This window comes from Argopecten irradians, chromosome 8, assembly GCF_041381155.1.
Source record: "Argopecten irradians isolate NY chromosome 8, Ai_NY, whole genome shotgun sequence".
In the NCBI taxonomy this organism is placed as follows: Eukaryota; Metazoa; Mollusca; class Bivalvia; order Pectinida; family Pectinidae; genus Argopecten; species Argopecten irradians.
Window position 1 is genome coordinate 27,103,959 of NC_091141.1, and position 27,378 is coordinate 27,131,336.

General features: G+C 35.5%; 2 protein-coding genes across 2 annotated transcripts; one reads left to right on the forward strand and one right to left on the reverse strand.

The window, feature by feature from the left end:
* Positions 1–1,572: 1,572 nt before the first annotated feature.
* Positions 1,573–15,102, reverse strand: LOC138330013 (lysozyme-like). Its single transcript, XM_069277356.1, has 6 exons — positions 14,913–15,102; positions 11,201–11,322; positions 9,671–9,785; positions 6,960–6,997; positions 5,052–5,163; positions 1,573–1,846 (listed from the first exon to the last, which is right to left on the reverse strand). The coding sequence occupies exons 1-6, from the start codon at positions 15,028–15,030 to the stop codon at positions 1,641–1,643; spliced, it is 711 nt and encodes a 236-aa protein (XP_069133457.1). The 5' UTR covers positions 15,031–15,102; the 3' UTR covers positions 1,573–1,640.
* A 5,176-nt stretch (positions 15,103–20,278) lies between these two features.
* On the forward strand, positions 20,279–27,014 carry LOC138330014 (lysozyme-like). Its single transcript, XM_069277357.1, has 6 exons — positions 20,279–20,447; positions 21,505–21,626; positions 23,127–23,226; positions 24,311–24,348; positions 25,639–25,750; positions 26,762–27,014. Exons 1-6 carry the CDS (start codon positions 20,324–20,326, stop codon positions 26,965–26,967), a joined length of 702 nt encoding a protein of 233 aa, XP_069133458.1. The 5' UTR covers positions 20,279–20,323; the 3' UTR covers positions 26,968–27,014.
* The last annotated feature ends 364 nt before the right edge of the window (positions 27,015–27,378 follow it).

The window sequence follows — 27,378 nt, forward strand, 5'->3', positions numbered from 1 at the left end:
GTTAACCAGTAAATATTTTTGGGAGGCTGTGGTATGTTCGCGTTGTGTCTCCTTGTGATAGAGGCGTATTTGTTTTTCTAAAATTACAATCTTATGGGAATTGGTTTGTTGGTTTGGTGGTTTAAAGATTTTTGTTTACCTATTGTAAAACCCTCGGCAAGCCTAGGATATTAATTCATTTTGACACCTCGGGTAGAATATCACTATCCTCCCAGTGTACATATAAAGGCTTAAAACAAACTGATCGTTCAGCGGAGATACATATAAACACTAAGCTGGATACATTTCTCCACTAGCCAATGTTAACATATACCATCACAGTAAGCCTGTATTATTTTTCATACACATAAAACATCTTGGCTAATAAAGCAGCGTTCCAATAAGAGCCCCATATACAGGTGAGTATCTAACAGTATATATTTAGTATCACAGGTTTGACCTAGTTGACTGACAGGTGTATGAGAGTAATTTATAGGCCATTCATGTTACAGTCTGTACAGGTAACGTACTAAAACAGCTGATCCCAAGTCCAGGGTCACTTCTATTCCTGTCATCTCTCTTTATCCTTAAAGTCTTTATTTTTACATTTAATTCGTGTCTCCTTGGGAAAGATATGTTATAATTATGCATCCTATTTTAATTATATATAGTTAGTACTTAATAGGATGAGGACATTCTTCTGCATTTGCATATTACAGTTATCTGCCCTTGCTGGAAGGAAACAATAATTAAGTCATGTTATTGTGAGTAACACGTAATATTTGTCAGGGAAAACGACGCGTCTTTGCTCACAAAATAATGACGTCCCTATCGATATCTTTCCGAAAGGGAGATAACTCTGTAATATCCAAATTCGGAATATGTCTGCGTCTTAAAATTATAAAGACAGTTCAGTAATACACAGGGCTTGGTTGTTTTTGCAGAGAAAAAAAATATGAAAAAACCCATGTTTGTTCTTCTCTAAAGTTATGAAAGACCTACAGATTTTTTTTTCTAGTTGACTTTAAAAGGAATTTTTTATATCGATTTGAAAACTATCGCCAACGATTAATTAGTCTAATAAGATTAAACAACTGTACACATTTCTCAAACGCAATATTTAATATACCATTTGAGAGCGCAGTAATGTCACCAAATAGTATCACATGCATAAGGTTATTATAAATAGAGGATCCTACATGAGTGTCTATGTCATATGAAATTTATCAAACGAGTTCAATAATTTGATGGCGAGTGGCATATCAAATTATTTAACGAGTTTGATAAATTTATATATCACATAGTCACGAGAGTAAAATTTTATTTATCACATCACTTTTATTAATAGAAATAAAAGTAAAACTTTTTAACTTTGTCTCTATATACAACAGTAGGAATCCAGCTCAGATGTGACTTTTCCGTCTTCTCAGACATATAAATTATAATGACGTCAAAACTACCTGTGACGTCACAATAGTGTTATTACGCATGTGTCTTACGATAATTTATGACATAGCCAGACGGGCCAGTTATGTGATAAAGACAGTTTAGATGATATACACAATGTAAATATGAAAGGGATTTTCGTTGATATGAGAGTTTATAATTTTAATTTACATTATAAACAAGGAAATGTACATGCGGTCCATTTTGATAGAGTTTTAGCTGTTAGCCGAACACCCGAAATGTTCTGTATCCCTCCAGTTGTGTAGTGTGCTACTGTGATGACACCCCTGAGGTCCACCCGTATGGATTCTGGCGTAGCTCTCACAGTTGTTTGCACATCCCGACGATCTGATAAAGCGTGACATATAGTTCTGGACACACAGTGAGGAACAGTGCATATCTAATGCACAGGCCATAAATGCTGTAAAATAAAGATACTTAACTTGACGTTGGATTAATTTCAAGGTGTAACAAGAGGACCAATAGCTCTAACGGTCATCTGGCTACCTTGGCAATAGGAATTAATTAGATATTGAGTCATGGTAGCCATCTTCTATTTAGGATCAACCAGAGATGTAACAACACTTTGTCGGGACCATGCCAGGATCATTTCAGGCAAGTTTCAGCCAAATCACACAGGTAAAACTTGAGAAGGTCATAATGCGTTTTCAAGATAGCGGTTGTGGCGGTTCGCCTGTTATCAGTAAAGTGCGACCGAGTTGGGTGTGCTTGTTCGGTATCTGAAGTAGCATGATTCAGTTAAATAGCATTATAAAAAGGGAAGGGGTCCACTGCTACAAGGAAATACAACACAAGTATACTACAGCCTCCCAAAACATTCAGACATCCACACATCGCAACACCACAACTCCTCCTTAATATTGTTTGTTTGTTCGTTTGAAAAAAAAACATCCAATTAACAGCCAGGGTCATGTAAGGACGACCTCTCATGTCTGCGGTGTGTATCGTGTATGTAGTGCGAGGTGCATGTTTAAGGAGACTGCGGTATGTTCGTGTGGTGTCTTCTTGTATAGTGGAACTCTTGCCCTTTTTATAGTGCTATATCACTGAAACATGCCTACGAAGACACCAAGCAACACACCCCTCCCGGTCACATTATACTGACAACGGGCGAACCAGTCGTCCTAATTCCTGTATGCTAAGCGTTAAGCAAGAGCAGAAACTGACTCTTTTATAGACTTTGGTGTGTCTCGGCTTCGGGACAGAACCCAGAACCTACTTCACAGAGACGAACGCTCAACAGAAGGCCAAAAGTGAGGCGGTGTCAAGGGAGACGTTAGGAAGAACAAAGTTGGTTTGGACGAAGAGAAAAGATAAAATTCTAAATTTAGTCGTCTTTTACGATCATGCAATAGGGGCAGCAGGTACAATTCTTACGCCCTACCTGCAGTGTATAATAACTATTGTGTGGATGGGTCAAAAGGAAGATGTCGAAGGCAAAAGGACAAAAGGTACGATAACAAAATTGGAATCGGGAGAGCACTTTAACGTTCTATCTGCATTTTTCATATGGCATCTACAATTCGGATTGGCGAAACACCATCACCTGGGTGGTTTAATGTGTTGTTTTGTGTTTATGCTGAAATAGTCAATGTTTTGTATAACGTTCCTATTAGAGATACTCACATTAAAGTTGTATTGCTGCTAATTTCACTGTAACGATATGTAACTTAAAGTTGTATGGTCTATCACTTTCGCTCTTTTTGTCATAGTGAAAACTGTTTAAGTGTTATACACATTTTCCCCCGTCTGTCCGAGGTTTAAACTTTCTACGTTTACCACTTTTTATAAAGTTGCAGCACTGGAAGTATCTTTAATTATAGAAGTAAAAAATCTTTTTAACGTGTACACGTCAAAAATAAGCTCGAAAGATGCCGAATCATTCCGAACTCTTCCGAACATCGTCGCGACAATCTCGAAGTAACACGAGAGTTGTGAAACCAAATATCAACATTTTTTTTTCATAAACAAAACATGCGGTCGACCTCAGCAGACTGGATCTACAAAGAAAATAATGCTTGCACATTGCAATATTTGATACACACAATATTGAATTACGGCAATGTGTGAATTAAATGTTTCAAATACTCGCTCTGTGGACATATACCAGCACGATTTGCTCATATTAGCCAGAAGGAAAACGTAAACAAACACATGTGCGCTTACGCTAGTTACCTGGATCACCACGTGCAGGACGTGTGGACATAAGTCACGTGGTACGATTAGGAACGCCGACAAAAGCCGAAGGTACTGAACATGGCGGTGATTGAAGGCGCTGTATTCAAAACCAGGAATATATGATCCCTAGATTTCGGCGCTCTTATAGGCCGACATATTCTTTTGGGGAGCTTAATCAATAAGTTACATGTGCATGTTCAAATATCAAATGTTTAAGCAATATATCGTTACAGTGAAAATTACCAGAAATACAACTTTAAACATTTGATATTCAAACATTGAAATGTAACTTGATGATTTAGCTCCCCAAAAGCATATGTCGGCCTATAAGAGAGCCGAAATCTAGGAATCATATATTCCTGGTTTTGAATAAAGCGCCTTCAATCACCGCCATGTTCAGTGACTTCGGATTCCGAATCGTATCACGTGACTGACGTTCGACACGACCTGCACGTGGTGAGCCAGATAACTAGCGTAAGCGCACATGTGTTTGTTTACGTTTTCCTTCTGGCTTATATGAGCAAATCATGCTGGTATATGTCCACAGATAGAGTATTTGAAACATCCAATTTACACATTACCGTAAAATATTGTGTGGATCAAATATAGTAATGTGCGAGCATTATTTTCTTTGTAGATAGAGTCTGATGAGGTCGACCACATGTTTTGTTTATGAAAAATTGTTGATGTTTTCTCTTGGTTTCACAACCCTCGTTTTACTTCGAGATTGTCGAGACGATGTTCGGAAGAGTTCGGAATGATTCGGCATCTTTCGAGCCTTTTTTTCACGTGTACTCGTTAAAAAGATTTTTACTTTTATAATTAAAGATACTTCCAGTGCTGCAACTTTATAAAAAGTGGTAAAATTAGAAAGTTTAAAACTCAGGCAGACGGAGAAAAATATGTATAACACTTAAACAGTTTTCACTATGACAAAAAGAGCGAAAGTTATAGACCATACAACTTTAAGCGTTATACGTATACAATATACGAATTGAAAGGGGAGAAAACGACTTCAAAGTTCAATCTTTAACAAAGAAATCCAACATCATTAACTATTTTCAGGTTTAAACAATACGATATCTAACTCATAAAAGGTACGTAATGTTTAACTATAATTTCATTCAGCATCATCTGTTTGCTAGCTTTGTCTTATCGGTAGGGTGTTGGAATTTATATGTTGTACATAATAAAAGGGATTGATTTTATCTTGTATCTTCCCTCACTGACTTTCTTCTTCCTGACACCCCCTCAATTCTGGCCTTGAGAGGAGCGTTCGCTCCAGTGTTCTGTGTTATGTCCCCTGGTCGGGACACACCATAGTCTATAAAAGTGGTACCTTTAGTTCATGCTTAGCGCTTAACAAAAGAAGAGTGGAACGACTGAATTGCGCTCGAAATAATGTGACCAACTTGTACTTTACTTACATCCTCCCGGGCTTCCACAATCGTTCCAGTACTCTTCCTTTAACTGGAAATACCCACACGAATTGGCGTTCACGTCCCATTTACATCCAGCAGGTATACAGCCAGACTCATGCTGCAATATATGAAAACTATAATTCAATTTTGCTTGTTACATGCATTTTCATTTGCTTAAAAATTTACTTTATCAGCCCATTAAGAAAAAAATGGCGTAGCCGTTTGTAACGTTGCTTCTGATTGGCTAAGATGACGGCGTAATGATTTCATAGACAAAAGAATCCCAAAATAAATTTTGAATATCGAAGAGATTATTTTTAGGTAATTTAATTATAAGGATTAATTTGAATAGATTTTTTTTATGTTATGGAGATATAACACACAAATCTGAGTGTAATCTCACCATAAACCACTTCGCACGGTTTGTTTAGAGTACACTCAGATTTTTGTGTTATATCTCCATAACATAAAAAAATCTATTCAAGTTAATCCTTAAATAAAGTTCATATATTATAATTATTTTTGTAATTTAGTGAATCAGTGAGGTAATAATTAGGAAACTGATTTCCGAGCTTTTACGTACTGTTACAAGTACAAATTGAGTTGTGGCGCATTGGCATCTAACACAAAAGTTCGTTTGGTCAATGACTGTCCTGCTTTAAAAGATTCCCGCGGTTTTTTTTTTTAAGTAATAATACTCGACGTAAACTTCATTCAGTTTATGCAAAAGTAACTTCGAACTTCTAACATATACAAATAAGTGTAACAAATGAAACGAAATTATTTCTTTTATAAGAAAACTACAAATTCACTAAAAGTCATATTAATAGTCAACACCTGGAACAACAGTGTTTCATTTTCGGGTTCTTACCGATTCGGAGCTGCTGTATCTGCAATAGAACGCGCTGTACCAGCCGAACCGAACCGGTACAAATGGTCCGTTTCGTTCCATTTGTATCTAAGATGGCGGACCCGATGTATTTCATGTAATCATCGAGATTTCCTTTTTGATGAAAACAAGACGTAACAGATTCATATTCTATGAAATTTGATTTATTATGTTATCGAATATATTTTGAAACGTTTAAAGCATTGCTTTATATCCGTAATATTATTAAGATAGAAAATAACTAGTCTTTGAATTTGAAGCGTATTTTTCATAGGGTGCCGCCCTATTGAAAAACCCCAAACGCGTTTCATTAAGCGGTGCCGTATCAATTCAGTACTACTGGTACAAATCTGCGGAACGCACGGTTTCAAAATTCCAAAAAATTACCGTATAGCTGCTGATATTCCCGTTTTTTTAAATTTCGCTAACTTCACGGATTCATCCAAATTCAATGAAATTTACCAAAATCATGTTTATTACCGAAAGTGCCTATCGTATGAATGCCGCTTTCAAAGGCTACACAAATAATTCACGAAAATAAACACCTGCGAATAAGTTTCAAAGAGTTACTAACGAAATATCACACCCACGAAAATTTAGAACTAAACAGTATATTTAAGTAAGCGATGAACAGAACGCCAATAGCTTTTGGGACTCTACAATATAATCAAACTTCTTTACCGACTTGTAAAAAATTAAAAATCGTTCCGTTTTGAGGATTGTATCTTAAGGCTGCATACTTAACAGTATTAAGTGAATGTTGTACTAACATTTCAAACTGCGTGAAAACTGGCAAAGTTGTCACATTAATGATTGCAGCAAATTCTGATTATGTTCGTTTCTGGTGTCTTGGAAACCATCTGCTGATATATAGATATATTAAATTAATGAAAATGCATAAAAGATATATATATATATATCTCAATATTCCAGTTATTTCCGGATAATGTGACATTTTATACCGATGAATCACACTAAGGCAAAATATGAATATACATTATAAATTAAAAATTAGTTTGACTTACATGACATATACAATCAAGACAGTCTTGTGATACAATACCTGAAATATAATATCCTTCATTATCATCTTAAGACATTCATTTTCGTTAAAAATTTTCTCCTTAGATTGTAAAACAAATTTGATATGTAATATATAGATTAAAAGTAATTGAAGCTCAATGTCCAAACCAATCCCTTTAAAATACATCGGAAATAAAAACTTTTAATATTTATCTTTTATGTTTATAATTTCGATTCAATTAAGAAATCGTGGTTTTTTTCTAAATTGTATAGTATGTATACGTGTATCATTAGTTCAAGAAGTCCGTGTTAAGTCTTCGGTTTATTATAATAAAAACTCAAATACATGTGTAATTGATGAATGGGCATCTATTAAATGCGAATGATGTTAATAAAAGTCAATAATTAAATCAAACAATAATAATTGTTTAGCATAAATGTTGGGTAAAATATCAAACGACTAGCGTTAACGTCACCAACTTGGAGGGAAATGACAACTAAATTGTCTCAAATAAAAGTCGGAGAAGAATATTTTCATTATATAAAATAAAGAAATTGTATAAAAATGTAATGTAAGGTAACTAATTTGAAGGTGAAAAATAGCATCTTAAAATGTTTTCAATTCGTGTTGTTAGAAGAGAAAATGCTGAAAGATAACAAGATCGTCATTAAACTACATTACACATTTATATTCATATTTCTTGATTTATAGGAAACTTCAGAATTCGGAGAATAAAACGTCACGTTTTTCTCGCTTTAATTTCTGCATGCTTTATTCAAACTCTAAAATTGTCCTTAATAATTCTGAACGGCAACCAAATTACTCAATTTTCAAATTTTAAGAGACAAACTTCCGCGATGTGCCGTAATTAGCATACAGTATCAGATTTGATAATGACAATTATTACAGGTTTGTTCTACAGATTTATTGTAATACCAATTAACAAGACACATTGTGGTCAGGTGTCGCCGTTGTTCTAATAAGCCGATATTATTTGTGGTTGACCCGAAAGGGTAATTCCTGTCTGAACAATTGGGATTAGATTGTTCATCTCATTAAGCCGTCATAACGACAATAAAGTAGCAAGTTATTGCCACGATTATGTGTTTGATATATCTTTTGTTTAATCGTATGGTTTAAAAAATTCTGAGTTGGAGTCAATGTATTGTGAAGTGAATAGATCTCTTTTATCTATTTCCTGTCACCATATCAACTTGTAAGATCATGAAAAAGTCTAAATCAATCAACCAACCACATTAAGACTCAAAAATACGTCATTTTGATTTGATAAATAATCCTTTAAGTCTGCAATTGTTTGATGAAAGCCGTCTCATTTAACGGAAACATTGGTTTGAAAGCGTATATCTTTTAGAGGAGTGTATTATATTTTTTTGAAGATGTCTATATAAAATATTATCTTAAACTAATCATATTGTCGGCATTTTTATTATCTATACCATATCGGGGTTTTTTTCTTCAAAAAATATTTGGATGATGTAATCTGCAACCGCCATTTGCATTTGCATGGTAATTTCAAAAAGGACTCGATATGTATGTTTTTGTAAAGTCCAGTCCGGTCAAACAAGCGCTCCTTATGCATGCCTTAAACTCTTATTAACAAAACTACATGGCTATTTGGCGACAGAACTTTGTACCGAACCATGTGGACTTGCTAAACTCAAATTTAAAAGGTTTTGCATATTTTGCCAAATTCAATAGTAGGCTTAATATCTAAGTTTAGGCGTCATGCATGCATGTTGTTTAAACAGGGTATAAAGCCTCAAACACCATTGAAATAATGAAATCATGATATATCCTGAAGTTGATGGAGCAAGTGCAAAACCTATCAACCTTACGGAATATTTTAAGCTTGGATCACAGAACTATAACAACATACATATCGGAGAAAATACAGCGAAGGCCGCCAGTTTGCCCCGATGACCTCATATCCTGGCGTCATATCATAATTGATCAAGGTTACATAACACTAACACTAGTGACGTAAACAAACATATACGTTCAAATTTGCTGGGTATTAGGCGGAGTATGTGATAAAAATAGATTTCGAGTTAATGAATTTTAACTTGTGAAACTAACGAGCTCTCCTTTGAAAGTAAGTAGAAAGTAATTCTGCGCTTAGTAATTGTATAAATACTCCAATGTGCGTTGAAAGGGAGGAAACTCCTAATGAAATTATAGTAAGGTCCATTTTTTCTCACAATCCTGATCATCTTTTTATAAGTGATTATAAATATATTCGATTCGTGATCCATTGAAATAATTGCATATGATGAGCACACATTTCTAATATTTACTGAAAGCTCAAAGTTGGCAATATGCTGCATTAAAAATACAAATGGGATTAGAAAAACAAATATGCATAGAACTTATAAAAATTGAAGCCCAGCCCAGTTTTAAAGCTGCCGCGTGCAAATGAATGGATTTGAGAAGTAAAATCAACTGATGACTGGATTACAAGATGGAAACATGTTTTTTTTTAAATTTATTTATATTTTAAGTTCAACAACAATTATTTCAAAAAGATTATTTGGAAAAGGATTTAACAACGGGCATCGCCTATATGAGTTCTCTCTCAAAGAAAACAAGTCACATGAAAGTAAATATAAACCGTAATGCGAGTAAAATATAACCTTTATAAATGCTTCTACCAAAATTGGATCCAAGCTGGAGTGAGAACACTGTTCAGATTACCTGTCGCGTAGGTATTAGGGGTTCCACTATTACTCGAGTTAAAATGGGCTCCACCGCTGATTCCACAATGTGAGGCTGACGACGTCTGAAGGAAGTCTCCTGCCACCCATGCCGTCTGGTAAAAGACAAGTAAAATAGCACTTATACAATCATATAATTTTCAATTTGATTTAACTACCGATACTTATGACCACTCCATTCAATAGGAAACGTAGTGATAATAATATCTTTATTTTAATCTGATTGCAAAATTGTTTTAGGAAAAATCTTTGTGTTGCATATTGTACCTGCCGTCCTTATTCCGTAAAGGCAACTATATTTAGGAACTTGACTTTTCCTTTTTTCTAACTTTCTTTCCTAACGTCACTCTTGAATTGACACCGCTTCACTTTTGACTGATTGTTAAGCACTCTCCCCTGTGATGTAGGATCTGGGTTCTGTCCCCCTGTCTGGCCGAGACACACCAGCGTTTATAAAAGTGATAGTTTCTTTTCCAGCTTATGGGACGACTGGTTCTTCCATTGTATAAACTATAATGTGAACGGGTGCAGTTGGGTGTGTTGCTTGGTATCTTCGGCGGCATGCTTCAATTATATATAACATTATTGGCATGAGTTCCGCTATACAAGACCAGTCTCCGGTCGCGAGAACACGCACCTCGCACTTTACACACGCATGACACCACATACACGAGAGGCCGTGCTTAATTATCTTAACAGTTAATAGGACGAGATGATAATATACCAAACCCGATCAGACCAATGGAAGACTTATAAGTATTTGTGTTTTCTTTGTGGATAAATGAAACTTGTAGGCACTGGCAGAAGTCTACAAAATGTACATTGAACATAAGGTGCTTTAATATACAGAAATTTGGAAATTTTGCAATTGATATGCTTTTGGTACAACTGGAGATTGTAATCGGTTCATTGAAAGGTTTGATAAATCCTAGCTGCAATATTTTAGCTCTTTAGACAGAAAAAGGTGTCGTCTTTAGAGCTACAATTGGTGGCTATTACTGGTAATGGAGCGAAGTAATGATTATGCAAGCATGTTTGCATTTTATCGTACTTGTTTGATATCGCTTACCTACTAGGCAATAACACTGAACCGCATACAATATCAAATTATCATCGAGGCATTTTTTTTTTTACATATTACATATGAAGGTCTTTCTGAAGGGAATTCATACGGCAAGTCCACTAATTGTGAATTTGACGTCTTTTGCGTGATACGTTATGTTTGTTTTGGACAAAAGTAATATGTAAATACATGTATACGCATAAAATTAAGGAAATCTGCACAAAAGTATAAACAATTGTACCCGAGTGATTTTCGGAGGCAGTGCTCCACTTGGACACATAGGGACCATTTCGTAGCCGGCCGAAAGGTTTAGTAGGCCGAGGACGTATATTCATTCTAGATAAGTCCTTGGTGTGGTGAAGTTTTACTGGCTATTTTTTATTGTTATGTTCAATAAAGGAGTACGTTGTTTCTGCCGAAAGATAAAATAACAACACATCTACTTACTCGATGTCCGTGCACGTTCTCGAGCTCGTGCCAGTGGTAGCCATCATGCGTGACGACATCACCAGTTGGACGGAAACACTCGCCATGGTTCAGTGACGCTATTATGGAGTGGCTGAGACCAGCTGTAATTTAAAATCATGGACGACAAATACAAACCCCATATTAGGATTCCTTTGCTGTAAACAGTTTGTTATTGAATAAGGCGGTTATTCAGGGAAACTACAACTGGCCTTCAGGTATGGCGTAAGAATGGCATTTGCTGCCCCTATTGTATGATCGTAAAAGGCGACTAAATTTAAAGCTGACAATGCAAGTTAAACAATGTACATTTGAGATTAAAAAAATAATGAAATTTCTTATTTCAAAATTTGTTTCTGAGACAGCCCATTGCGTTACTAAGGACGGGCAGACGCCATTTTGTTTGAACTCAGCTTGGATACGAGACGCCTGCCGACCCCTATATAAAGCGCGTGAATCGACACACGTGCGCTCAGTCATGTACATATACACCTAGCAGTTGTCCACTGTGTATCACTTACTGATACATAAACAAAACACCTTACCTGTAAATATCTGTAGGGCTGGTTTTAGCAAGCAAACATGTCAACTCTTCTAAGCTGTATTTAGAGGTTTCACAAATTTAACTTTCCACACAAATGAATAAAAATCCTGATTATAATCCGTCCACATATCTCCATGTATGCTATCGTACCCGATGTACTCGATTGGCCACTTGCACGTGACCACCTGCCCCGAACAAGTGACGCTTCCATATATAAACTACCAAAGGCACACACGTGTACATGTGCGTGTAATATCTAATATGTTGAAGTGTTTTATTTGCTCGTATTTGACATATTTTGGGATCTAGCTGACATTATTACTTCAATGAAACCTTGTCAGGTGAGTACAGTATTTATATTTAGTTTGACAATGTTATCTCCTATTAGAATTTCCGTGTCTGTTTACGTTATAGTCAAAATGGATCTCGCACGTTGAAAGAAAGTATGAATTCATGCATTACTTTTAATTTAACTGTATATATCTTTATATGGTTCATAGAAACTTTATTTGAGAAAACATTGAAAGTACTAACCATTTTATCATCATTACGTCTTGGGTATATAGTGCAGTAGATCTAGAGCCGGTGAAGTGTTAGTAATGTTACACCTTGAACAACGAGCGTTCGACTGATTGCACGCACAGGGACCTGGCACGATTTTTTAAACTAACAGTATACATATATATATTATAGTATCAAGGGTATGAACTCGGCGGTCGAGAAAAACGGACCTATTTTTTTAAAACCATGATTATTTTAATAAATGGGTTATATACAACATTGACGGATATCTTACCTTAAAGAGAAATAATTTATCTTTCCATTGAGTGCTTGATGAACAAAATTGGCCAAGTATTGACGAAGTTATGGCTTGATGAATCAGGAAATTTACGAAAAATATGCTAGGTAGACATTTCCCTGTCCTGTCGAAATGTCGTCTCGGCTCTAATGGGCACCTCAAAAACCAAGCCAAAACCACAAAATCTACGCTTGTGGTGGTAAACAGTACCCATAACTGTGTTCATCCACAACCTCCTTTGGAGGTGTCATGACCCGTACTTTGTAGAAACTCCATTTAAACATCGTGTAGCTCACTTACTTTAACCGACACCGCCATGTTCATTTGTTTTTCGGAACGCTTCTCGAGTTTACCTACAAGCACAACATTACATAATTTGCATAATGTAGTCACGATATGTAAAGTCGAGAAGCGTTCCGAGAGAAAAATGAACATGGCGGTGACGGTTAAAGTAAGTGAGCTACACGATGTTTAAATGGAGTTTCTACAAAGTACGGGTCATGACACCTTCAAAGGAGATTGTGGATGAACACAGTTATGGGTACTGTTTACCACCACAAGCGTAGATTTTGTGATTTTGGCTTGGTTTTTGAGGTACCCATTAGAGCCGAGACGACATTTCGACCGGACAGGGAAATGTCTACCTAGCATATTTTTCGTAAATTTCCCGATTCATCAAGCCATAACTTCGTCAATACTTGGCCAATTTTGTTCATCAAGCACTCAATGGGAAGATAAATTATTTCTCTTTAAGGTAAGATATCCGTCAATGTTGTATATAACCCATTTATTAAAATAATCATGGTTTTAAAAAAATAGGTCCGTTTTTCTCGACCGCCGAGTTCATACCCTTGATACTATAATATATATATGTATACTATTGGTTAAAAAAATTTTCGTGCCAGGTCCCTGTGATTGCACGTATGTGTGGTTCACGCGCTTTATATAGGGGTCGGGTACCCGGTGTTGTATCCAAGCAGAGTTAAAACAAAATGGCGACTGCCCGTCCTTAGAAACGCAAGGGGTTGTCTCAGAACCGAATTTAGAAAAAAAATATTGAAAAAAACTTTATTATTTTTTTTATACTCAAATGTATATTTTTTAACTTGCATTGTCAGCTTTAAGATATTATATTTTCTCTTTTTCCTAACTAAATTTCTTCTTCCTAACGACTCCCTTGACACCATCTCTTAGTTGGCAGTCTGTTCTTGAGTCTGTGTAGAGTCTCCTACACGCGATATGATGAGTGTTGCGAGTGCTAGGGAATTATGGTATTTGTGTTTGTGATGTGTCAGGGATTCACGATGCATCCAAGTTATTTAAGGTGAGGCTCTTAATCTAACTGGCCATGATGAGAGTGACCACGTGATAGTATGCTTGCTTGACCTTCCCACACGTCATATAAACAGCAAAGGCCTTTCAAAAAATGAGGACAACTTTCATCATATGCGACGTGCAGGAAGATCTTATCTGGCTCCCGGACTAAAAGACTTGCAAATGTCATATCTGTCAATCTATGACTCAATGATAGTAGGTTTATCTCCCTTTACCCGATTATGTATGAATCTGAGATATATTTCCAAGTTATATATTAATATCGATATCGGTACTGTAACAATCCCACATACACTATTCATTATACATGTATGTAACAAGAAAACCTTAATGCTCCGCATCAATATTTGCCTGTCAACGCTTCTTTTGTTATGCCTTACCTGATTAGTGTTGAAAAAATAAAACTTGTGCTACATATTATAATTGCACTATTCTTTTTTATTATATTGCTCTGTATTCTGCATGTGTTACGTCACATAAATTGGGTAATGTGAAGCTATATATCGCTTCTAATTTAGCGTATCAATAAAATATGACTGAATATATTATTAATGAGATTTAATGAACATATTTGAAAAGTATTATACTTATAACATTTTAACAATATTTTCGTATAATGATGATATTAAACTAAACTTTATAATCACTTCCTTTTTAAATAACAATACCCATAGCTCCGCCAAATTGCACATTTACATATATTAACATAACATGACTGGAACATATTGTACATAGTTACTTCACCCATTGTAATAGTATCAATTACAATTCGGTAAACCCCCCTTTGGACCCATGTGTATAAATCCCTGTACAGAAATAATGATCACACCTGTCATTTGGTTCTCACGAGTATGTTAATCTCAGACGACTAAAGGGATGACCAAACTAATGCTTGGAATAATAATTGTTCCATTTTATATTCATTATCATATTTCTTTGCGCTTATTTGAATTTTAAAATTAGAACAAAGAAACAAAACCCCAAATTAGTTGCTTGGGAGTGTCCCTAGACATTACCTCCAGTCCTTGCGTGCACTCGGTTGTAAGTCAGACATTCACAGGATCCGGAAACGCTCGCTGCAGAAGTTCCACGAAAAACTAAACTTAAGACTGAAAGAAGTGTCACTGGTTTCATTGTAGACTGGCTGTCGATAAGCAAAAGACAGCTGAAATGAAATCTTATCTTTCTGATTGCTGTCTTATCTTCTAGATAACAATTGACATAATTCAATAATGAAATTTAAGTACTTTTTAGTTTTTAATTTCGCGAAGAGAAATGTTGGCGATTATTTCAGTGATACCGACTTGCGGGTAGTTTGTTTGATTAGTTAATTAACGTCCTATCGACAGCCAGGGCCATGTCAGGACGGCCTACGAAGTATGCGGTGGTGTGTAGTATGAAGTGCGTGGTACGTGTTTTGAGAGATTGCGGTATATTCGTGTTGTGCTTTCTTGCCCCATTATACTAATTATGGGCGAACCAGTCGTCCCACACCCTTAACACTGAGCATTAAGCAGATACAGAAATTACAACATTTATAGACTAGTGTGTCTCGGCCAGGTATGGTATAATATATTAATGATAAGAATTTTAGGGTTTGAGATTTGGACTAATATATAATTATCTACATTTACATGTGCGGCTTTCAAGTATGTTACAATGTGTAGGTCAAGCACAAGTGTTTCTTATTTACAATAGCATGTAAAGCTTTATTGGATACCATCTTCCGTTAGGGTCATTGTAAAACTACTAATTACATAGCCATGTTGTTAATTATGATACAGGATAAGTCCTAATGATTAACCATGTTTCCCCATGTTTATACAGAAGCTACATTGGTATCAAATGTTTCATACCCAAATATTGACATTTGTTATCCTGGTGTACTGCAATATTAAGGTCTTTCATGGGTAACGAAATCGTAACAAATCGGGTATTTCCGTTGCGCTTCGGAATTAGGGGAATCACCGTTTGAATTGGGCGCGTTTATTTACCCCATACTACCCCATACTACCACATACTACCCCATACTACCACATACTATTGTTTTTTAGTCATTGTTGATTGAATATGACATAATATTGCTATTTTTGTATTACTTGAAGAATATTAGTAGCAATATTTTATAAGATTTTTGTACCTCTGTACATAGTCGACTCTTAAGACTCCAATAAACGTATCGTACCATCCACCCAATCTGCGTTGGTGTTCTACATTTCCACAAGATACATTTATACAAGCTTTTCAATATTACACAGGGGACATAACCCAGAGCGTACCTCACTAGATTGAGGCGGAGTCAAGGAAGGCGTTAGAAAGGAGAAAGTGACAGTAGTAAGGAAGATTAAAAAATGATAAGTTCAAAAAATTGAGTCGCTTTTTACGATTATAACGCCCTATCCGCAGGGCCGCTTTCGGTGAGAAATATTCACACCAGTTGCATTCTCAAACAGTAATAAGCTGCTAAATTGTATGTAGGTTATCTTACTGGTCATTCTCTCCATTTCATTCGCGGGAATAAGCTTGGCCGCAAATATAACGAAATTTGATTTCCGCGAATAAACAACAACTATTATACAGTATCTCATTTGTATGTTGCAGCATTATGCGGATACCGATCGTGATAGCTATCTGTAAGGGCAAGTAATATTTACATTGCATTGAAGGATTAGTTTAAAGTAATGGTAATACAAATAAAATATATATCCAGTTTTTTATTACTCGCAGGAAAACTAGGTATTATCTGATATCGCTTAAATTTTCAATTGTTTTCTGGTATACCCTGGCCGAAACACCTTAAAAGTGGTAGTTTCTACTTTCTGCTTGGCACTCAGCATAAAGAGAGTGGAACGACTGGCACGCCCGATGTCAGTATAATGTGACCGGGTTGGGTGTGATGTTTGGTGTCGCCGGCGGCCAACTTCAGTTACAAAACACTATTCCGTCTTTGCATATTACAGAGTTAGCTCCCTTGCGGGTAGGTATCGCTCATTATTTTATATTTACACTTGCTAGGCTTGGTCACTATACGCTAATACTAGCCGATTTTGTTAACTATAACTGCATGGTAACATTGAACTTTGAACTTGCGTAAGGAAATGTTCTGTGCAACGTAAAAGGACTACTTTTTTTTACATTTTGACGCAACATTACGTGTATATTGTTGTTTTTCATAGAATTTTGGAAAAATAAAAACAATATATACATGTTTTATATTTATATATGATTCAAACAATTTTAAAATTAACAATTGTATAAAGAAACGGAAAAATATCCCGACCGGGGCGACGTGCTTTCATTTTTGTTAAAAATGATGGGTGTCAAATGTAAACATTACCTCTGTGCCTATGTTCGTCCTACGATCGAGCCTTTGGGGTGGACGGGTGTGAGACCCTCTGATAGAGGTAAGTTATAAACATATCCTCTTGTCTTTGTTCTTTGAGTATTTAATCATGTGTATTATAAAACATGCACCGCTAATAATCTACGTGTTGACAGTTCCGCGTCACCACAAATACATTGTATCCATCGAACACAAGTGAATTTGTTTCATCTATCGATGGCGATATGGATCTAAGCGTAGATTTTATAATCACATGGCTCCCAAGGATGTAATATCGTCAAGTCAGACGACATCTCAAACACATTGAGCTACTTGAAAATCGGTGTTTTGACAACTTCGGCAAATTAAAGTGTGTAAGCGTGCGTCAGCTTCGCCTCGCTGCACAATAACGGTCACCGAGTTCACACATGTGGCCGTGTACAAATTCTTTATGTTATTACGCTATATATTAACTTTTAGCAAAATTGAATATATATTTAAAGTTCTGATCTGATTAAATAAAATTGTCTCTGAAATTTACTTTGTTTGTCATGTTTATTTTACACTAAAATAATGAACTTTTTTGTCGTCGCGGATGAATAATTCTACCTTACGTGAAGCGTCATCATTCGCTGTTCAATTGAGTATGCTCCTCCCACTTTTGACCGACTTTTATTGAATAATTACATCACTTTCAAATGACGATTTTTTTGCATAAAATATAAATAAAAAGTCGTGTGACTGTAAATATAGGGATTGGATTTCGTTTTTATGTTAACCATGCTTGTATGGAGCAATTGCTCCATACAAGCATGGTTAACATAAAAACGAAATCCAATTCCTATATGAGCGCAATTCACGCCGTTTTCTCCGAAAAGTATAACGTTACGCTCGCAAACACATTTATTTCATTTCATTTCAAAATATTTTTATTATATCATTAGATTTAATAGGGATTGGGCAGCAGGCTATGCCTATATAAGCCCTCTCCCTGTGGATACATACATGTACATCTCAAAATCATATATATAATATACGTAATTTTACAGACAATATTGAAATTAAATATATATTTAGGATACACTTGTAAGTAATACTATGATAACACTCCAATAATGATCAGGTATAAAAAGCATGTTAAGTATATATATAAATACATGTATATATGCATACCTATGTTTTTGTTTATAGTTAAAATGTGGATACTGTATAGCCAGATAATGATAAGTTGAAACTTATAATGGATTCATATCAGTTCAATATATACAGTTTCTTGATTTAAATCAGTTGATATTTGAATTTAATTTGAATTTGGTTTTGGATCCCTCAATATCAATCCCACACAAGCTATTCCTAGTGGCCGGGCAGTACTATAAAGTCCATAGTGTTACCACTGAGTACTGATCCTAGTCATGAATGTCCAGAAAAAGAGCCATGCTGAGGGAGTATATTAAAGCATATGCATATGAATTAATTATAACATTGGAAAAAATGGGTTTATACATAATGTAACATAAAAATATGAGTGTTCTAAGGGTTTACCTATGATCTACTCCTGTCAAAGAACTTGGTACAGACAAAGGATAAAACTTGTAATATTATATCTAGGTAATTCATTATAATGAAATGTAATATCGCAAACACATGATGTCACAATCAATACCTACCTGCAAGGGCAGATATCTCTGTAATATGCAAATACGGAATAGAAAGGGCAAGAGTTCTACTATACAAGAAGACACAAAACGAATACACCGCAGTCTCCCAAAACACACCAGCTCTCTGTGCTTATACACGCAACACACTGCTTACGTGGGGAGACCGGCTTACATGACCCTGGGTGTTAATAGGACGTTAATTTAATCAAACAAACATATAAACATAATCTTTCGGTTAAGCTTAATTAATAATGATTAATCTACATCACATTATCATCAGCTGATGTCATGTTGGAACAGTGTTCTATTTACGATTTCTTATAAATTGTAAAATTTTGTTTGTTTATTGCATAAGGATATTCATGAAATCATTCTGCCGAAGATATGCATATTTCTACAAACGGGCAGACACCGTGTATTGTTGGTTTATTATGCTCAGTTTCATTTATGGCCTGTCTCAACTGTGTGCATTGTTTTTGGAGACTGCGGTATATTTGTGTTGTGTTTCCTTGAAAAAGCTTTTTTATAGTGATGTCTTCTTGATTCACGCTTCACCCGCTCACTTTATACTGACAACTCCCTTTAAGTTAATCATTAAACTGAGAATCTACCACTTTCATAGAATATGGTGTATCTCGACCAGGGAACAGAACCCAAAGCCTTCCTCTAGGGCAAACGTTCATCTCAATTCCAAATTTGAGACTGTGTCAAGGGAGACGTCACGAAGAAAAGTCAAGTAGGACGAAGATAATATCCTAAATTTAATCGCCTTTTATGGAATAGGGGCAAATTCGAACGCCCTACCTGTAGGGTCGTTATGAGTGGTATTCTAGGGAAGTAACAAATAGCGTTCCAAATGACCAATACTGTCCAGTGGTAAACGATGCCAAAGATTAAAACCATTATTCGACTGCATCGGTTTAGTTTATATGCTCTCAATCTAACATAAATCAGATATTTTATTAGTGTACATAGATAGTGTTATAAAAGGTTTGATGATAATTAAATGAATTTGCACCGACTTTGAATTTGTCTTATGATGCAATTGATGCCATTTTGAGGCAACAACAATCTTTAAAACCAAAGCACACAATTTGTTCAACAACCTTTCAGCAGAAAAACAAGACAAGATTCCAAATATAGTCACTCGTAATTTTTGACAATCCCTAAACAAACCTATTGACCTATCACGTAATACCGCCAGGCGCACTAGGTTCCGTTTTAATGAAGACAGAAAGGAAAGCCGAAAATTCAATAGGCAATGGTAAGCCAATAGGACAACAGGTAAATTGTGTGACTTATCTGTGTGGAGGTAAATGTCACGTTTATATCTCTTCACGACTTAGACCTCTTGGGGTCTTATCTGCTTCCTGGAATATGCAGGTGTGTATTATCGTGTCTCTTCTTGTGTAACCGCCACAATACAAAGTTTCTTTCAGCCATAGACATGTTACCAAAGTTACTGTGTTTTTTTCTTCTTGTTGGGATCACCTCAGCAAGTTTATCTGGTCACATCGCATCTGGAACATGTGTTTGTCTCACAACGAGTGGCGTGCATGCTCGTAATGGAGGTGCAGTATTCATTAATGAAATAATGTAGATTTCGTCATCAAGTCTTCTTTGAGCTTCATATCGCATTGTAGTTTAAAATGGGAATGCAAAACATGATTGAAAAGTTTGTAGAGTTGCAAAAAATTATTAGCTAACGTTCGTTAATTCTACACTTATATCATCACCTTCTGGACAATTAAGTTAGTATAAATCAAGTATAAAATAAATTCTCTTGACACTGGTCATACAATGTATCCCGCTGGCGTCATAATTATCGCGCGTTGGTTGACTACCACTGCGCCAGACGACAAAGAGTGAACATTTTTCTTCACAGTCAACATAGATTACGTAAGGAATCCTTCATTTGTTTGGTGGTGCTACATAATTTTAGGCCAATATTTTGTGAAAATGTTCAGTCTTTATTTTACGTTGATGTCCTCGCTTATTGCATAGCAGTGAGCTCTGTGTTGGATCCAACAAGAACTTTGGCACAGTTTCATTTTCCAGACTCCAATACCTGCTGTCTGTATACCGTTATTGCATATTACAGAGTTATCTGCGATAGCAGGTAGGTGTTGATTATGACGTCATATGTTTGCGAGCGTTACGTTCACACTTTCCAACGACGAGAAAATGACGTGAATTTCGCTCCCAAAAAATGGCGTCACAATGGTTACCTGCCGCATGGGAGGTACAATAATGTAACTCTATAATATGCAAAGACGGAATAATGTGACCTGGTAACGTGTTACATGCTTATAGCGTGAGATAGGCACAGCCTTTTCATTTTCATTGAGCAAGAGTCCCTTGCTCATTTTTTTCTAGTTTATTAGTATTTAGGAGAGGGTTTTTATGATGAAAAGGATGTAACGACTGGTGATTGTTATGCATTATGTTTATTTAATATTTTTTATGAAATTTTCAAAACGTCTTTCAACATGTATGTGGTCTAAACAAATAGCCCAATCATATTGCATAAGCTACAGTTGATCGTCTTCAAGCAAATGATATTATAATATTTCTCTCCATGATTAAAATGTAAATAGATAAACAAAAGGACCATTCATCCATTTAAAGCTGGTCTAAGCCATTCTGTCGTGGCCACCTTGGGCTCCGGTGAGTGCTACAAGTTTAATGGAGGGACCCTGACACACGACGGATACCATTGGTACGAACTTCAGGACGTGCATGGACATCACGTGAGTTCCAAACACGCTTGAGAAATAATAATGTCTTGATGAAATAATCCTATTAGTCCTCTGCCGGTGAAACCTGAGGGGACGATAGTGTTTGTTCCCGTCCGTTTTTTTGTGTGTCCAGATTTCGTTTCCAGACGATAACTTGAAAAAACATCAACGGATTTTAATCAAGCTTCACACAATGGAAGTATTTGAGAAAATACAGCTTGGGATTGAAATTGGGGTCCAAAGGTCAACTATAAATGTCACTGTAACTAAAAATAGATTGTTTCACAAAATATTAGTTTCCAGACGACATTAACTGATTTTGATCAAACGCATTGTTTCCCTGATGAATTAAAACATGTTTTAAGCAAATGAAAAATGCTCGTTACATATGTATTCCATTATCCTCGTTAGATGGCAATGTAGGTTTCCCATAAAGATATCTCATCAATCCATGTGTATGTTAATATTGAATTATTGTTTGTGGTGTTTTATCCCCCGCCTTCTCCGAAACGTGGATATTAATTTTGGTTCGTCCGTCTGTCTGTAACACTTCGTTTCCGTGCAATAACTGTAACAAATGTAAACCGATTTTCTTCAAACTTAGTGACAAGGTTAAATGCCTTTAGGGGTCGGCCAAGTTCGTCAAGACTGTCGATGGACCTTATTTAGCGGAGTTATGGCCCTTTGAATTACTAAAAACGTCATTTTCTGCCATTTCCGTGCAATAACTGTAACAAATGAAAACTGATTTTCTTCAAACTTGGTGACAAGGTTAAATGCCTTAAGGTCTCGGCCAAGTTCGATCGCGACTTTCGATGAAGCTTATTTAGCGGATAAATGAACTTTTAAATTACTGAAAACGTCATTTTCTGCCAATAACGTGCAATAAGTGTAACAAATGTAAACAGATTTTCTTCAAACTTAGTAACGAGGTTAAATGACTTAAGGACTCGGCCAAGTTCGATCGCGACTTTCAACGGACCTTATTTAGCGGAGTTATGTCTCTTCGCTTAAATAAAAAAGTCATTTCCGTACAATAAGTGTAATAAATATTGACCTATATTTTCTTCAAACTTGGTAACAAAGTTGAATGCCTTAAGTGCCAGGTTCGATCAACTCTTTCAGCGGATGTTATTTATTAGAGTTATGACCCTTTAATTTACTACAAATGTCGTTTTTCTGCAGTTTATGTGTGATAATTAACAAATGTTAAATCTAATATTGTTAAAACTTGGTAACAAATTTAAATGCCTCAAGGGCTTAGCCAAGTTCAATCGCCACTTTTGGCAGAGTTATGGCACTTTGATTTATCCTTACAATAACTGTAATAAATATTAACCGATTTTCATCAAACTTGGTAACAAAGTTAAATGTCTTACTTCCGAATAATATTTTTCAAGTTTTAACTAAGGTTAAACCTAACCTCAATAATGTATACCTACAAAATGAAAGCGAGGGATGGAAATTCCACGAATTTGCTTGTTAAATTTGTATTTGTATAATTTCTTACAGAGGGTATGGGTTGCCGGAAACTTCCTCAGTGTATCTTCCTCATCACACTGTAGTGGTAGTTCCACAGGGTCAGGAGCTGCCGTTGGTACCTTTGCGACAGGTAAGACACCCTCAAAGTTCCAGGGGTTACTATCACTCGTTACATTCATCCCTTGACTATGTGAAACAATTCTGAATGCAACATCAGATGAACTTGTAATTTGTTTATCAAATCAAAAGTGTTGAATAACGGTAAAGCATCGTTGACAGGGTGGCTTTGAAGTTGGGTGTCGCCGACACGGTCGGTAAGCCCTCCTCCCCCAGAGCTGCCTTTAGCGTTGCTATGGCATATTCCAGTTTTGGATATGACGACAGTGATAGTAAGTCCTGGAGCATGAAGGATACTGGTAAGCATAACATCAAACATTTATCTAGATAACATGTCCTTAATTGTACACATTGTTGCCATATTCTTTGAACTTTTTATGTTAGGCTTTGTGTATCAAGTTAAAATGTTTCAAAGATCTTGTTATTTTACAATAGTTTAAGAATGATTAATATACATCCTCAATACATTCAGATTAATTAGTGGTATCTAAATCATTAAAGATATTTAATTAGAATTAAATGACTTAAACGGTTTTACAACATTTACACTTTGCACCGATAACCATACCTTCGATAAAAAACGTCAAGATATTATTACACGATTCAGTTGTTATTGAACGAAAATGACGTCACGTCGTATTGGCAGAAAGAGAATAGATAATACCATTCTTTTATTTCGGATACTTTAATAGTCGATGTGTTGCTGTGTTCCGCTGTGTTCTACATGTATTTGATAACGAGATGGAGAGAAGATCAAGTCAAGGAAAATTCAGAGTTATCTCATGACAAAAAGAGAGAAAAAAGTCTTTGTTTACACTGAAAACTACAATTACAAGAAATAACCTTAAATTTTGTTTTGGTTTTATTGAACACGTGTAAATTATGTAATCCAGCATTCCCTAACAAATTAAATATTATTTATTAATAATAAAAACAAACAATACATGATAGGACAATTTAAGAGATGAATGCAATGCATTAATATTGAAATGTATAATACCTTTATGATAATAAAGCAAGTATTTAAACCTCTTTAATTTGTGTCTTTATGTTTCATTAATAAATACTAATTACGACCATTTTATTAAATATTTCAGGTGTTGTTTCCCAGCACTGTCTACAGTGTATTTGCCAGGTAGCAGCAGGTGAATTAGTGTTTTTCTTCTGATTGCACAGGCAACAAAAGCAAAACAAATGACTTTATATGCATTTTTGTGTTAATTAGACATATATACACACAATTACACATCAATTATTGCTCAAATGAAAAAAAAATAGTACTAATGCTTTATCAACAGTGGAGCATCATTAATAAAACTCATGAAGGTTTAATTTAATACAGTTTAGTATATCGTCCTTCCCCTGCGCAACATTAGTAATGTTCTTTTGTACAAAGTTACATTTTCCTTAAGGTTAAATATGCCAATACAACCTTTTGAATTTAGGTAGTCTATAATTGTCCATATCAGTGACATAAGGCAATAACTTTATCATATTCTAAATTTGCCGAAGACCTAATTACGCTTATTTTGGTCGAAATAAAATCAAACAATAGTAAATTCTATAACATTTAGACAATCTGCCTGTGTTACCTAACTAGTGATATTTCAGACAGTATTTCATACACTTTCTTGTCACTGTGGTAATCTTCGTAAACATGTCCATTGATAAGCTAACGTACAATTGGTATCACATCATGTTAAGCGTCTTATTAAAAGCTAGTGTCATTTAAGACAGTTTTCCGTGTATGCGATGTGTTATGAATATCAAATCTGTACGTATTTGTATATTAAAATAATAATTGAAAATGATTTAAAATGAAGTATAGAATATGTTCAGCTGATTGCATTATCTTTCCCATTGCTATTAAAAAATGGCATTTACTGTAACAACCCAATTGAAAAAGGAAAAGTAAGGGAGTTAACTCAAATAAAGAAATCAATAAAAACCTCGTAAATGAGCCATGCCATATTTGACTACTCTTGAAAGTCCATTCATAAATAAGTCGGTAATTGAAAATAGGTCAATAATCTTTTACTAATAAAGAAAATAAGCCGCGTCTTATCTTCAAGTTTTTAGTGTATGTGTTTTCGGAGACTGTGGTATACTCCTGTTGTGTCGTCTTGTACTAGTAGAAATCCATTTTATAGTGTTGATAAAAACTAAGAGTCTTCCTGATAACTCAAGGTCAGAAGTGAGACAGTTTCAAGGGAAACTTTAGAATGAAAATTATATAGAGAAAGTACAAAACGTCATGAATCATGTAATTAGAACCGTATACCAGTCACTATTCTAACATACAACATGACATGGCAACATATTATTTCGCCAGTTTTGGTTGTTCCCAGAAACTAACGCTAAAATCATCACCCGCATTCAACACTACTTTGTGACTGTCCTTATAACCTTATGTGTTTTGTTTCAGCACGAATCTGGCTGCAGACCTTTAGGCTGTTCCTGGGATGTGAATTCGAACTCCTGTGGCTATTTCCAGCTGAAGCAGGTTTATTGGGAGGACTGCCATAGACCTGGCGGATGTAAGTATATGTATATTTTGGAGTACCAAATACTGAATAGTTGTTTTAATTCGCGACCAATTTAATATATGAATAAAAGTCATGGAATGACAAAAAAGATACCTCGTGGACATGTATCGCCGTCAATCTGTGTCAAAGCGGAAAGAGTTTCATTTTTATCTCCACATTATTAAAAAATTACACATATACAGTATATTGACACGAAATATTTGGAAGCAATGGCCTTAAATTAAAGTTTCCTAAACATCCCTACCCAGACATGTACTCAGTGATCAATTATGCATTATTTCGATGGCATAAACTTTTGTGGGAACAGTCAATTGTACACTAAACATGAACATACGTAAGACAGAAGACAAAAATGTTGTTCGTACTTGACGTCTTAAACAACTAAGTAAAATGACATTATTGGTATCCGCGCATTTCCGTTATTGAGATTAATTCAAAAGCAATGATTTAGGTTGGTCATTTGTAAAATCATTTTATTTAATCTTTTAAAGACACCAATATGTGCGATATGCTGCGCATGGTGCATTCAATTATATAAAAAACCGCTTACTATTTCGATAGGGCGGGGAAAAACCCCAAGAAAAATGAAACAAACCCTGCCAAATAACAAAATACGATATTATATACTGTATGATTAACATGAGGTGTCAGCCGATACTAAGGCTAAGATAATTTCTCCTGCATCCATTGTTTGATGACCGTTTTATCACCAGTGTATACGAAGTGATACCGAAGACACAACACGAACATACCGCAGTCTCCCAAAACACGCACCTCGAATTTGACACACGCTACACACTGCATACATGCATGGGAGGCCGTCCTTACATGACCTTGAGTGTTAATAGGACTTTAAAAAAAATTGAAATACGTGCTTCTGTCACTTCAGATTATAGGTTTTATGTTAATACAATCCTATTATATGATGAAACAACATGTGGGACTGCCTTATCTTTTAAACAATATTTCATTTGCTTATATCTAATCATAATCCATTTTCAGCGTTGGCTGCTTGTGCCGCTGACAAGAATTGTGCCTCTAAATGCGTCCAGGATTACATGGCCAGATATATAGGACATTCTGGGTGTGCTCATAATTGTGAAAGCTACGCCAGGATCCATAACGGTGGACCTAAGGGATGTCAACATAGTTACACTCTTGATTACTGGAATGGAATTAGAAACGAGGGGTGTTCCGCCAACAGCTAAATATCTTAATATTACAGAACGCTCAATAAAATATAATTTGTTTACAACGAGTTTTAATTGTAATGGACACCTAGAACATGATCAATATTTCTTACCTTTTATCTATTTTATATCGAATTAGAATATCATTACTGCGGTGGCAGACATTAACAACAAGCCGTCCGCCTCAGGTTCGCGAGCTTGAAAGCGCGAAATTGTAGTATCTCACAGTACGTTTGTGAGATTTCTCCGGGTCCATTTCCTAAACCTGCCGTAATTGACCCCGGTTGTTAAAAGGACGTTGCAGCAATCAATCCAAACCAACTGTTATGATGATTTATAAAAAAAAACCCAGATCAGATAACTTGCAAAGAAAAAAAGACAACATTTTCACTGATTACATAAAAGAAAAAAATGGCTTCACTGTTAGTT

Bases quoted from the DNA above. Each gene is read 5' to 3' on its own strand.
- LOC138330014 (XM_069277357.1), top strand. From the start codon at position 20,324: ATGTTACCAAAGTTACTGTGTTTTTTTCTTCTTGTTGGGATCACCTCA. The intron at 21,627-23,126 runs GTGAGTTCCAAA...AATTTCTTACAG, and splicing joins AGGACGTGCATGGACATCAC to AGGGTATGGGTTGCCGGAAA. The intron at 25,751-26,761 runs GTAAGTATATGT...ATCCATTTTCAG, and splicing joins CTGCCATAGACCTGGCGGAT to CGTTGGCTGCTTGTGCCGCT.
- LOC138330013 (XM_069277356.1), bottom strand. From the start codon at position 15,030: ATGAAACCAGTGACACTTCTTTCAGTCTTAAGTTTAGTTTTTCGTGGA. The intron at 6,998-9,670 runs GTAATCTGAACA...ATTATATTTCAG, and splicing joins CCCTAATACCTACGCGACAG to GTATTGTATCACAAGACTGT. The intron at 5,164-6,959 runs GTAAGTCAAACT...CATATATTGCAG, and splicing joins GTCTTGATTGTATATGTCAT to CATGAGTCTGGCTGTATACC.